Here is a 14,755-nt window from a genome sequence, read left to right as displayed (position 1 = left end):
TGATGTTGTCCCCTGGGCCCTTGGCTGCACCAGTCTGGGTCTGGGAATCCAAGATGGCCGCCCAGTCTCCTCTGTTAGCCTCCAGCCAACCACCTGCAGGAAGAAGTTACAAAATAGACTTTACAAACATGGCAGAGGTAACTCTAGATATGGAGTTTTGAGTCAATTACCTGGTCAAGTTCATACATTATAATGTGTGTTTACATTATAATGTAAACATACAGTAAGTTGCTGTATCTTATATGTATATCTCCCTTACCTTTGGTCCACTCAGCAGATCAGTGTTCTCTGGTCCGTCTTCTACTGTCTCCTCTTTGACCAGCAGCAGATCAGGCTTCCATTCCTCCATGTCTACTGACTGTAAGAGATACAGAGTGAGAGGATGTTGGATCAAGAAATCTGATATGAGCAACCTGCTATGGAGCATCTTGTGATTGGGCAAAGAGGGATTGAGTACTATACAAACATGTTTGTTGATTTGATTACTTACCACTCTTTAATGGTTTGATCATTCAAAGGTATGGTCTCACGCTTAAGACAAAATCAATCAAGACCTGTGCCCCATATCCACAAAGAGTCTCAAAGAAGAAGTGCTGATCGAGGATCAGGTCCCCCACCTGTCTACATAGTCTTATTCATTATGATCTAAAAGGCAAAACTGATGCTAGTTCAGCACTCCTACTCTGAGATGCATTGGGGATACAGGCCCCAACCTAATACCATACAGACAGTAGTTCACAGAGGGCTCACCTCAGTGAGACTGTATGTGATCCTGTGCTGCTCAGCTGGTTCCTCTGTGGGTTCAGGAGGAGGTGTAGTCTGGTTGTCCTCCATGACCATGGTCCCCTCAGGGTTCCTCAGATCCCCCTCACACCCCTCCTCCTTCACCAGCAGTACCTCTGGACCCTCCTCCTCCTGGAAGAGAGAGGTGATACAGATTACACAGACATACAGACTTACAGGTACTTCAACATGGAGTGTTTACCCATCCCCACTACATTTGAGTCTTATACTGCAGTTACATAATGACTTCATTGTTGTTAAATCCATCACGGTGGATATAAATATGTTGTGGGTAAAAATAAGTCAGCTATGATAAGTCAAGTCGTCATCAGACAAACCTGACTAAACTATTTTGACGTGTACAGTAGGTGTTTGTTAGTGTGTGTGTAAGTATATTTATTACGTTTATATTGGTTATAAAGCGCTGTCATGTTTATGCAGAATAGGGTGAGATCAGATAATAATAAATATAGCTGCGAGCAGCAATTAACAGGGTTCACAGGTAGGACACAAGATCAGTTGAGTAAAAAAAACAAGTACTCTATCATGTAGGAACTATCTTCCTTTATGTGCAACCAGTGAAAGTACTAACATGTTTATTGCTCAAAACCACAAGGATGACGCAAGTGATGTTTAGTCTAGTGCTGTAAGTTAGTCATCTTTTTTAAATGCAGCAAGTAATCATTCTTAAAGTAATTACTTAATGTATTGAGTTTGTATACACATTTCTGGGTCAATTTGACTAATGGTTTATGTTAAGATATTTTCAAACTTTATTTTCATGTTATTTCACATTGTTTGTCTGCATAATTTAAATCTAACATTAATTTAAATAAGACAAAGTCCACTTGATCAATAGTTTTGCTCTAGTATCATATGGTGCCACTGGTGCCAATGACATCTACAGTGCCACTAACTAGTCTGGTGTAGCCGTCTAAGGTGACACTATATTCACACAGCTTCTAAAGACATATACATAAGGTTTACATTTCAAATTTCATGGCCCCATGTCTGTCGGTTCAGTTCTTATAGTCCTGGTGTGATATGGACCATCTAGTGGTGTCACGTGGCCGACTTTGAATGCCGCAACTAATCATTCTTAAATTCATAAGAGGCTGATTCATGAGAAGATGATTGCAGAAGATTTGCATTACATATGCAAAGAATGGGTGGTTAATAGTTTCCTTGTTCTTTGAGATATCAATACCAAGTTCAATATGGTTCATCTTAGGGATGTCCATGATAGCAATGACAAGTCAAGTTGATAGGCCCCTGTGGAGTGGATTTACAGTAGTTTTTAAAATGGACGTGTAAAAACTGCCAATACCTTAGCTTTTCTCAAACTAAGTTAAGACATGTACCATGGGCCTACATTCATAATTTGGTGTCATTTGAACCTATAGTTCATGAGAAGAAGAAGTATTTGTTTGTGTGCATATTTTAAAATGTTAGCGTATGTGCCAATATGCATCTGCTGGTATAATGTAGCCATCTTTGAATGCATTAACGTTATTTTCTCAAACTCATTAAGTACTATTGTGATAAGACCAAATTTGGAGTGAATCTGACTTAGTCCATGAGAAGTACATTTTCTATGATTATTTTAAAGCTGCAATATGTAATTTTTGGGTGACCTGACCAAATTCACATAGAAATACAACAGGTGTAGACTTTACAGTAAAATGCTTACTTACAAGCCCTTAACCAACAATGCAGTTTTAAGAAAATACCACAAAAAAGTAAGAGATAAGAATAACAATTAATTAAAGAACAGCAGTAGCTGGGCTATATACAGGGGGTACCGCTACAGAGTCAATGTCAATGTGCGGGGGCACCGGTGTCGAGGTAATATGTACATGTAGGCAGAGTTATTAAAGTGACTATGCATAGATAATAGAGAGTAGCAGCATCTTCAAACAGCTGAAAAAACAATATTTTTGGTTATTGAAATGATGGTGAAAATGATTCTCTACATTATTGCTTGTTTTTGCTTGTTTTGTCAGAAACTGAAATTAGGCAAACTATTAGAATTTTAGCAACCAGTAAACGGCAGTGCGATTTCTGCATATTGCATCTTTAAGCATTTTTTATTTATCAATAACTCAGCCATCTCTTAACCAATCCCTTAACTTAGTTTGATAAAAGCTAAAGTAAAACTCCACTCAAAAACAATCATATTTGTTTCATTAGTCCATGGTTGATATAGTCCCACATTTTTTTGCATGTCAGCAATCAAGTTTTAAAGATGTATAACTTTCAAAAAACAGAAATACAGCTGTTATGATGCATCCTTTAAGAGATTTAATTGATTTATTAAAAAAATAATATTGAACCTTTATTTAAAAAAGGTACAGATTGTTCTGTCCACTGGTGGATCTAAATATTTTTCCTCATTATCCTGGACCCCAACCAAGGATTGTCAAAAGTTGCGCTATAAATTCTCGGACAACCCAAAGATTCCTAGATGCCCATCCAGACCCCCTCCACCTACCCAAGGACGTCAGAGTACAAAAATCAGTTAACCACCTAACTGAGGATCTAAATTTAACCTTGAATAATGCCCTAGATGCAGTCGCACCTCTAAAAACCAAGAAATTAGCTCCCTGGTATACAGAAAATACACAAGCCCTGAAACAAGCTTCCAGAAAATTATAACGGAAATGGCGTTCCACCAAACTGGAAGTCTTCCGACTAGCTTGGAAAGACAGTACCGTGCAATATCGAAGAGCCCTCACTGCTGCTCAATCAGCCTACTTTTCCAACCTAATTGAAGAGAATAAAAATAATCCATATTTCATTTTTGATACTGTCGCTAAGCTAACTAAAAAGCAGCATTCCCCAAGAAAGGATGTCCTTCACTTCAGCAGTGATGAATTCATGAACTTCTTCAATGAAAAGATCATGATCATTAGGAAGAAAATTATGGAGTCCTTGAGTCTTTGAATCTGCATATTTCTCCAAAACTCAGTTGTCCTCAGTCTGGACAGAACTGCCAGGACCTAGGATCAATGTAGACACTCAAGTTTTTTTTAATCCAGTATCTTTCGACACATTCACAAAAATAGTCATGGCCTCTAAACCTTCTAGCTGCCTACTGGACCCTATTCCAACTAAACTACTGAGAGAGCTACTTCCTTTGCTTGGCCCTCCTATGTTGAACATGCTTGCGGAAGTATTCACCGACCTTGGCATTTTTCCTATTTTGTTGCCTTACAACCTGTAATTAAAATTTATTTTGGGGGGTTTGTATCATTTGATTTACACAATATGCCTACCACTTTGAAGCAAAATCTTTTTCATTGTGAAACAAACAAGAAATAAGACAAAAAAACTACTTGAACATGCATAACTATTCACCACCCTACAGTCAATACTTTGTAGAGCCACCTTTTGCAGCAATTACAGCTGCAAGTCTCTTGGGGTATATGTCTCTTTAATAAGCTTGGCACATCTATCCACTGGGATGTTTGCCAATTCTTCAAGGCAAAACTGCTCCAGCTCCAAGTTGGATGGGTTCCAACCTGATGACTCCTGTCTTTCCTCAGTCCACCTTGTTGTGCTGCTGCTGCTCCAGTTTCAACTGTTCTGCTTGCCGCTATGGAACCCTGACCTGTTCACCGGATGTGCTACCTTGTCCTTGATCTGGTGTTCATTCTCTCTCTCTCTCCCCCTTTGAATGCTCGGCTATGAAAAGCCAACTGACATTTACTTCTGAGGTGCTGACCTGTTTTACAGAAAATAATAAAGGTTTATATAAGTAACTCTTTGCTATGCACACAAACATGACATAAAATGTTAACCACTGTCAAGTCCAGCTCTAAGACTGATTCAAGTACCTAACGATATGGAACCATTGGAGTTTATTATAAAAGAAAGTCCATATGTGTTGATTCAAGAATTAAATATGTTTTGGTTCAACTGAGAGAAGGGAAACTCAGTCCCTACAATGACAAAACATAACCAAGTCAGTCAACACTGAGTCCATTTTGTATTTTCAACAAAATGGTCGTACACTCATAACATGAAGGACAGTACTTTTATTGCAAAAAACAATACGTGACAAGTAGAATAACTTCTCACTGTGGTAACACTACATTGTTCTGTAAATCTGGTACCCTCACTTTAATAACATTTTAGAATACTCTAGTAAAGGTTCAACATTACAAAGACCTTCTACTGCCGAGACTTTACTTCTGATGACTTATTTATCTAATCAACTAACTATTGAATTTATTAGGATTTGGGGCACCACGAGAGTGGTTGTTTAAAGAGTTAGCATCTCCCGAATTAAACTCTAAAGGTCTTCACCTATCACATCCGTAAAACAGTCAACGTATTAATCATAACCTCGCATCATATCTTAATCCTGAACAGTCGTAACCTCCTGCATCTGCAAAAACCCCAGTGTTATGTATGCCTCTTGGAGGAGGGAACGCAACACCCTGCTACATCTCAACTCCCCGTGAAGTGAAAAAGTATGTGATCGTAGGTGCGGGGAAGGACGACAGAGGCAGAGAAAAATACTGTTTACAAGGAATTTATTATTCCTTAACACGGTAATTTGGGGAAAAGGGGCTGGGCGGAACCAAAGCAAAGAAAGTAAAAATGACAGTCCCCTCGCCTACATTACCTGCCTTCCCACTTCTTACCTAACCTTTAGCACCACTTGGTGCGCTAACCAAAATACAGGGGTTGGTCCGCCCATAGACAGATTAAATACTACGGGTTATGTATGCCTGCAGGCCTCTTGCCTGAACACTCCCAAGGTGCGTTCCCCTTCCCCCGCTGGGAACAAATAAAACAGAATAATTTACCAATAATTTACGTGAACAACCAAAAACACTAAGTCCTATTGGCATACACATACCTCTGAAGGAGTAGCTACAAAATAACAAAACTTTCACTGACCAACAAAGGACATAAAAAGAAGCTCTCCTCCCTGACAAAGGAAAACTGGCTTTTATCAAGCTGGAGAAGGAGTTGGTAATTGAAGAGACAGCTGTTTTCCCTGACGAGAGGGAGGGGTCAGAGCTCCAATCAGCGATGGGGCCGACCAATCAGCTGCTCCAGGAAGCCATTTCCTGAAATACACACACATACAAACCCACAACAACACAGGAACTGGGGAACGTAACGCCCAGCCTTACTTATGATTCAGTACTACACAAATTGGTGTAATTATTTATTCACTAGCTAACTAAATGATAACATACACACTTCACACATTAGGAAAAGGTCCCTAGCGGACTGACACAATATGGTGGCTTTTTACAAAAGGAGATGGAGAGGGAGGGAGAGAGAGAAAGAGAGGAAAAAGACACATTGTTGATACATTTTAGAAACTTTTCTCACAGTAATCATAAACTTTGCACACGAACCGCCGCCCATTTGGAGTAAGAAATCATGAATGTATTTACATGTCAATGCCTTGGTTCGCTGTTGGGCCTTTTCGTGGCACGCTTGTTAGGCTCTAATTGTCCAAAAGGGGTCCCCCTTTTCCCGTCTTCTACTGTTGTTCACTCTAGAAGATGCTACTTGGAAGATAGTCTAGCCAGCCGTGTCGATGGTTCCCATTGGTGATGAGAGTAGTAGAATACGGTGATTTGAGAAGAGTAGTAGATGGTCCCACTTAAATGCACTTTTCTAGATATTTGACTTAGGACAGCTGTACCAGTGATTGTCTGGTAGGTGAGCTTCTCGCCTCCACCTCGTGTTGCTATTCACAGTTCGAACCACTTTGGATGTGAGCCGCAGCTCAACGCCTTTCTGGTCCAAATGTACATTTCTTTACCAATCCTTTTATGCACTCTGGTCGACAGGGACGGTTCCGTCAGGCTGACACGGTTTCTGACCTAACTCAGGGCGTGGCTACTTTCTGTGCAAAGTTTATAGGAGACAAATTCTCTTATGGCTCCAAAAATCACATTCCTACCTTAACAAAAATACTTTCATAATTGTTCATATACAATGTTAAGGATGGAGACATCGGACATGTAGTGTATATACTTTTCAGTTACAGTATTTCCTTTATAACACTTTTAATGACATCACAAAATATAAACCAATATGACATTTGTTTTCTATAGCTCACCACTGACCATTCCCCACGTTCTGTTAGGAATATTTTTCCAGTATTCACTTTAGAACGTGTTTTGGTTGATGTTTTGTGTCTCACTGGCTGTTTCTGGCTGTGATTAACAGAGTTTTTCCCCAGTCCAGAGTTGACAGCTCTGTCCCATCCACTGACCTCCACTATGTCATCTCTGGTCCTGGCCTGCTCAGTGATGTTGTCCCCTGGGCCCTTGGTTGCACCGGTCTGCGTCTGGGAATCCAAGATAGCCGCCCAGTCTCCTCTGTTAGCCTCCAGCCATCCACCTGCAGGAAGAGTTTAGAAAATAGACTTTACAAACAAATGGATACAAATGGATTTTTTTTTGTCAATTACCTGGTCATACATTATTATGTGTTTTTGTATGTAAACATAAGTTATATGTATTTCTCCCTTACCTTGCTCCCACATCTTTCTTCTACTCAGCACCTTCTGATTGGTCAATGAGGGATTGCTGAGTACTATGCAAACATGTAAGTTAATTTGATTACTTGACACTCTTTAATGGTTCGATAATTCAAAGGCATGGTCCCACACTTAAGACAAAATGAATCAAGACCTGAGCCCATATCCACAAAGAGTCTCAGAATAGAAGTGCTGATCAAGGATCAGGTCCTCTCCTTGGTGAGACTGTGTGTGGTCCTGTGCTGCTCAGCGGGTTCCTCTGTGGGATCAGGAGGAGTCATAGACTGGTTGTCCTCCATTACCATGTTCCCCTCAGGGTTCCCCAGACCCTCCTCACACCTCTTCTCCTTCACGAGCAGCACCACCTCCTACTCTTGGAAGAGACAGGTGATACAGATTACACAGACATACAGTACGTACACACGCCCACACAGATAATACAAACACTATAAACATGGAGTGTTTACCCATCCCCACTATGTCAACCTGGTCTCAGAGAAAAACGTATATTGTACTCACATCCGTGCCACTCCATTTATTTTAATATGTTACTTTACGTTAGGATACATTACATTGGCCTACCAATCTAATAGCAGTCATACAATATAATACATATTGTAGGACATAAATTAACTTACAAATTTATAACACAAGCTTGCTTTGACACGTTTAGTATGCTATATTATGTTTGACTGTTTTAGTATGATATACTACGTTTGACTGCTTTAGAATGATATGCTATTTTTAGAGAGACAGTAAACCTAGGCTAGAACAGGACAGTTTAATATTTACCTTACTGAGGTGATGTAAATGGAATAAAGTAATTGTAATATTTTCTGCTCTATTCTTGTTAACACACTGTTCTTTCTAAACAATTCTGCTCTCAGCTGGGAAAATACTGATCATAGGAGATTTGATGTGTAATGTAATAAGCAGTATGGTATTTCAAAGGACAGCGTGCATACCTTTTTAATTTAACCAAACCCTTTGAGCTAGGACTCCAACCAATAAGATTCTTTCTCTTCAGTGTAAATGGAAGTGAGGTGTCTTGATTTAAATCATAGAGAATGATAGAGGTATCTAGTGGTCAAAAGGCCATTTAGCAGGGGCAGCACCATTGAGGGCTTCCGCCATTTTAATGTAGTTAACTTGTTGGGACTTCCAACTTCATTAGCTGATACTTCCTGGTAACCCTGTTGGAGTCATGTCCAACCGGGTCATCGGGAGGGATCAGTCAATCGTGAATAAGAAAATGTACTACTTCAAAATGGAGATTGGGTGGCAGGTAACCTTGTGGTTAGAGCGTTGGGCCAGTAACCGAAAGGTTGCTAGGTCGAATCCCCGAGTTGACAAGGTAAAAATCAGTAATTTCGCCCCTGAACAAGGCAGTTAACTCATGGTTCCTAGGACGTCATTGTAAATAAGAATTTGTTCTTAATTGACTTGCCTACTTAAATAAAGGTTAAATAAAAATAATTTTTAAAATTGCCTCAATGGCACTGCCCATGCTATCACTGAAGCTATAATGGCACAGATACAAAGATGAGTCCTCTATCTATCTCTATGATTTGTCTAGTTCCCTCTGACTTATAACACAAACATGGAAGAATGGGAAGGCGCCAGGCTCAAACCTACATCTTCTGAATATATACCTAGTAATGGTGTTAAAGAGTACAAATCAACTACTGAGTGTGAGATCCTGTCTCCTGTTACAAGTCACCAACGAGGGTGTGACATGGAGTTTGGAAGTGAGCCAGACCAGGATGAAGTACCTGCGTTGACAGGTGTGGTAGAGACTTCCAACGTTTGACTTGAGAGGTGTATTCTGGCTTTTTGGCCAGCCTGTACATTGTTTCAAGCTGAGTAAAGGCCAAACTGGGAACTGTACATCTGTCTAAGTTTTGAGAAGTGGAATTGTTTAGCTTTTTTGTGCATCCTCCGCCCAGAGGCAGCAGGCAAACCACGTCACGCGCTTCTGGGATCGACATGTGTAGTGATTTGCTCTCTGGAGCAGGGTGCCACTCAAAGGAGTGATCAGTGGGGTAGCATTGAGTGTAGAGGTGGATCCAATGAAAAATAATATTCCTGGTGTTTGTGACACCCACTGTTTGGTGAGACGTAGACCTGGTGGCAATGGCGAGACTGAGAATACAGTCTGTCTTTTTGAGCTTTGACACAGAGTTTCTACCTGATAAGGTCATGTTAGGTTATATTTGCTAAACTGTGAGCCTATGTTCCAAATCCGCTACGGTGCTTTATGTGCTAAGGATTCAGACATGTTGTAGCAGTGTGTAGAAAGGAGATCGCACAATGTGGGAAATGTACAGGAGGGCATAGTCAGAGGTAGTGTAAAGTTGGGATAAAGAAAGCAGTCTCCACTGTGGGGGCGCCCATGCAGCTGGGGATCCAAAGTGCCCTTTGAGAGAGGTTGAGATTGCCAGAGTTCGAGTGGGGCAGAAAATGTCCTGTTCTGAGGCAGTGAAGAGAGTATAGGATAGCCCAAGGGTGAATGATTAGACTGGGAGCCCCCTTGTGAATAAGAGAGGGATCCAGAGAGGATGTGTTTTAGTAAGGTATGATTTATTGTGTTTATTACTATGCTTATTCATTGTACTGCACGGATGAAGCGTGAATCCCAGAAAATACATGTGGTAGTGGAAGTAACAGAGACATTCTTGGGTGCAAGAGATCTACATGGGGTTTTAAGAGAAGGGGTTCCATGCTCTCGGTCTGTTGGCCTGGAGTAGGATCTGGTTGGGCTAAAGTAGTGGGATAGGGGTGGTGCGTTTTTGGGGTATATGTGTAGGGTTATCAGGGACGGGCAACTCCAGTCCTTGGGGGCCGGAGTGGTGTCACACTTTCCCCAATCACTAGCAAACAGCTGATTAAACTAATTGCATTCTAAACTGAAGGTAATAATTTGTTGACTATTGGAGTCATGTTTGTTAGCTGGGGCAAAGGTCTGACACCAATCAGGTCCCATCCCTGGATTAGATGGTGGTGTGATTTGTTCCCCTTTTTGTGTGACAATGTGCAATTCACACTCCGACCTGTGAGAGGCAGTAATACTTGTATAGTCTGCAGGAAACACACAAAGAATTACACTGAAGTCAACAAGAACAATTATCACGATAGCGTTTTTATTGTTGTTATTTAGACGTTTATAAACACACTGGAACTTAAAATATGAGTAATTTAACTGCACAGCATCACATACTTACCACATGTAGTGTTTAATTCGCGTTGGAGACAGGATTTGGTTGATAGATGTTTTCTAGGTAACGCTAGCTGCTAACGTTAACTAACAATGGCTAACTGTATGGTTTTTCACACTCAAATAGCCTCCATTATGGAGGTGCTAGCGAATGCAGCCGTGGCAGAGATCTGTAAACTCGTAGACGACGACTATGCAGTGTTTCGTTTGGAAATAACTCAAAGCCAGAAAGAAAACAGGACATTGCGGAGGAAACTACTGGAACTGAAGGTGGCACGGGAGCGCGCAGAGAGGACAGCGCGAGAGCGCGTTCTCGCCATTCGTCCCAGTCGTGTCAAGATCCTCGACCGATACAGAGGAATGGCAAGAGGTACATTTTGCAGAAGGCCGAGGCTGTGTGGCCTGTTGCCATTCAATCATATATATAGCTGGTCAGTTTTTGGATACAATGCAATAATTCCCATGATTATTTAGCTATCTTGCACGAAGACACTATCATATTCTAACCAGATTATTGACTTACTGCATTTCCTATTATTTAGTCAATTAAAACAGTGTGATTCAACGTAATACATCAATCAATAAATAGTATATCAATAAGTTACGAGAAGTGTTACCTTACAACCTCGCCAATTGTAGACCGTGTCAATATTGTACAATATAGTGTTGAGCATTGACAGTAGCTAACTTAACCACCTATTTTCCCCCAATCACACTCTCAGGTGAAGGACATCTCACTGGAGGCAACAGGAGCTTTGTGAAGCCAGCGGGACACAACACATGGAGAGATGACCAACCAATCACTGTTGATGAGAGAAGTGGATTCTCAACCCAGAACATTATCGTGATAGAGGTTAGTGTAATAGTGTTACATAAAAAATGTGTTACTTTGTAAATCGAATGTGGCTGTTTATTTCAGAAAGGCTCCCCTTAGCTATTCACTTTCTTACATGTACATCCTTATTTATCTGCCATAGGGGAGCTTGTGAGACTTCCCTACGACATTGTTATCCAATTCAACTCATGTAGCTATAATAACCTCCTCTCTTGTGTCAGTCTGCAGATTCAGAGGCTGTAGGTCCTGTGGTCAAACAGGAGAGGTCTGGAGGAGAGGAAGACCCACAACACAGCAGAGACATCCAGACTGGAGCAGCGTCTGGAGCGCCCCCGGTTGCAACGGAGGACCCCGCCACAGCGCAGCCCAGGACCCGACACAGCATCACAGAGGTCAGTGGAACGCAGAACGCCGTCCTCAAGTCAGAGACCGACACAGAGACTTTAACTGTAACACACAGGTTCTTACACACAGGATCTGACCACAGATCAGACCCAGAGAGACTAGGGCCACTGGGCTGTCCTCCTGCTCCTGGTTCAGAATATTTACCGGTATTTCACCAGAGCCAGAGGACTGTTAATTCCCGTGGGGATGTTGATGCATTAGACACTGGCGGTGATGATCCATCTTGTTCTTACACTACAGAGATGGACCCTGGCAACATATCCTTGGGTTTAGAGACACAGACTGATCTGTCTAGAGGGGACTGGAACCGGTACAGTAGTAGTGTGTACTCTGAAGGGTGCCTAGATAAGAAAGGGGAGGTTATAGTGGTAGATGAGGGGAAAGTGGAGGGCGATGCTCCTCCCACATGGAATGCAGATAGTCACCTAGGAGATGGACATTCACAAGGCAGAGATTTCTTAAATTACAGGGGAAGCTTAGAGACAAATGCAAATGTCGCCACCCATTCCTCTTTAGATGCGTTCAGGGGTCGTGACCCAGTGTTCACGTCGATGGCACCTTCCGATTCACACGGCCAGATCCTTTTCGATCAGGTATTGAACTCAAACGACAGGGCTAGAGCCCAAACTCAGGGAGAAGGAGCCACATCAGGCAATAGTAAAGAGAAACGGTTCCTCTGCATGTTCTGTAAGAAAGGCTTCAGCTGCTCCCAGAAGGTGGAGAGGCACCAGAGGGTCCACACAGGGGAGAAACCCTTCAGCTGTACCCAGTGTGAGAAGAGGTTCTCCCGCCAGGACAACCTAAAGATGCACCAGAGAGTCCACACAGGGGAGAAACCCTTCAGCTGTACCCAGTGTCACATGCGCTTCGCCCAGGCTGGTCACCTGAAGATGCACCTGAAGGTCCACACGGGAGAACGGCCGTTCAACTGTACGCACTGCGGGAAGAGGTTCTCAGAGAGGAGAAACCTCAGGATACACCAGCAGAAAAACCATGCCACTCTATGATATAGAAAGTAACTATTCCATTCGATAGATTCTGACATTTTGATCAAACCCTGCATTAAAGACAAAGATTAATGTATTGTCAGCAGAAAATATCCACTTTTTACTTACCATAGCTGACTCTTATTTACCAACAACATAATTTATGTCCAACATGATGGGTTTAGCAACAATTAAGTTATTCAGTAACTACAGTATAGGACTCAAACGATGTGGGGATAGGTAAACTCTCCATGTTGATAGTGTGTTTACTACCTGTGTGTGCATCTATGTCTGTGTAATTTGTATCACCTCTCTCTTCCAAGAGGAGGGTCCAGAGCAATGATTCCTATATTACACTAGATGACTGATAAGGGGCGCTGTTTTGAAACCGCACCTTAATCTTGGCACTACCCCACCCTTGTAAAACATATTTGGGAAGCTACCGAAATGCATTTATTAATGTCTATATTTGTTTTTTCCCTGTTTATTATATTACAGACACCTTATTGCATACTTTTAAATTATATTATGTGAGCTAAACATACATTTAAAAAGGAAAATTTAAAACATTTTCTTTAAGTATTATTTTTTTTAAGGTTCTAATATTTCTGTCCTTACTACAACAACAAAAAATACTTGAAGCTGCGACCCAACCAAATTCACATAGAAATGTGAGTTATAGATCTGTCATTCTCATTGAAATCAAGTCTAAGAAGCAATAGTTTTTGCGTCTTCTACTTACAGTTTCTTACACCAGCTTCAAACAACTGAAAATATAAGTTTGGTTTTGGAAAATATATTTCACAGCCGTTTAGATGCTAGAATGATTCTCTACGCTATACTTACTTGTTTTATCACAAACTGAAATTAGGTGAACTATTAGAAATTTAAAAACCACGAAGTGATGGAGCGATTTCTGCAAAGTGCAGCTTTAAATACATGTAATTTTGTCCATGAAACATTTAATCGAAATACTGTAGAATTCCATTAATTCCTATGGAGGACTGCACCTTCTGGGGAGTGCCAATATGGCCTACTGGTGGCTTTGAAGCCTCTCACTGGCCAATAGGTCGTTAACAATAAAATATCCCAATAAGATGCAGAGTGTTCGATTTGCCTGCTGGGGGGCAAGGAGACCCCAGCTCTTGTAAACCCGTTTGACAACTGCGTGCCGTTTAAGGGATTGTTAAATAAAGGTTAACTATTTGGATGTAATATCATCTCCTCTTGAAGAGCATTGTCAGAACTACAAATGTCCATGCAAAAGAATTGCGCACATTTAGCTATATCATCAGAGTTATACAGCAAGTAACTGCATGCTTTTAATGATCAGAAAACATCAATTGATCATGTAATTTCAGATATGTGAGGGTAGCCCACGATATCTCTCAATAGTGGACACTTTTAATTGGATAATTGAGTGATATGAAAGTGAATTATATCTGACAAGTATGAGTGGTTTAGGTTCATTTCCCATTGTTTGTGGGCTCTGCCTGTCAAGCAGCAGAAGGGCACATTTACCGATGTAATGTTAGCTGATAATGTTTACTTTGCAAGTTACCGGTAGAAACTTTGTACAGTTGGCTAAACATAGTGGTAAGTTGACTTAATGTACATTTTTCTCCAACCAACATAGGCCTACCTAGCTAAGTTAGCTAACATTATCCCCTTTTCAACACTGTTTTTCAGTGTGTAATCACGATTGCTGCTGACAGACATGATAGGCTACATTGATTGATGGACCATGTCAAATTGGCTAGCTAACTAATAACAGATCACATCAATATGGTTGGTTAACAAGTTAACTTTTAGGGGATAAACTAGATGGCTATATCCAAATATTGTTTCATTTGCATGCCATCTATAGTGGTGATGACGATAGTCCGACTGACAACTTTTTCAAGACGAGGACTTGCCGATGTCGAGCCTAATCTCCTGATACAGCAAACTAAATTACGCATGTTGTTTGCTAGGCTAGCTAACTACATGCCAAATGGATAGGCTACCATCGCTTATTT

General features: G+C 41.1%; 2 protein-coding genes across 2 annotated transcripts in view; one reads left to right on the top strand and one right to left on the bottom strand.

Annotated features, from left to right (window-relative positions):
* The window catches only part of LOC106602437 (oocyte zinc finger protein XlCOF29-like), a 395,249-nt gene that overhangs the window by 241,402 nt on the left and 139,092 nt on the right, over positions 1–14,755 (bottom strand). The window lies entirely within an intron of this gene.
* LOC106602432 (oocyte zinc finger protein XlCOF29-like) lies at positions 10,382–13,833 on the top strand. The gene is made up of 3 exons (XM_014195069.2): positions 10,382–10,881; positions 11,234–11,364; positions 11,568–13,833. The coding sequence occupies exons 1-3, from the start codon at positions 10,605–10,607 to the stop codon at positions 12,756–12,758; spliced, it is 1,599 nt and encodes a 532-aa protein (XP_014050544.1). The 5' UTR covers positions 10,382–10,604; the 3' UTR covers positions 12,759–13,833.

Source organism: Salmo salar, chromosome ssa04 (assembly GCF_905237065.1).
Source record: "Salmo salar chromosome ssa04, Ssal_v3.1, whole genome shotgun sequence".
NCBI classification, from domain to species: Eukaryota; Metazoa; Chordata; class Actinopteri; order Salmoniformes; family Salmonidae; genus Salmo; species Salmo salar.
The sequence above is the reverse complement of the archived record's forward strand: the minus strand, read 5'-3'. Positions and strand labels throughout refer to the sequence as shown.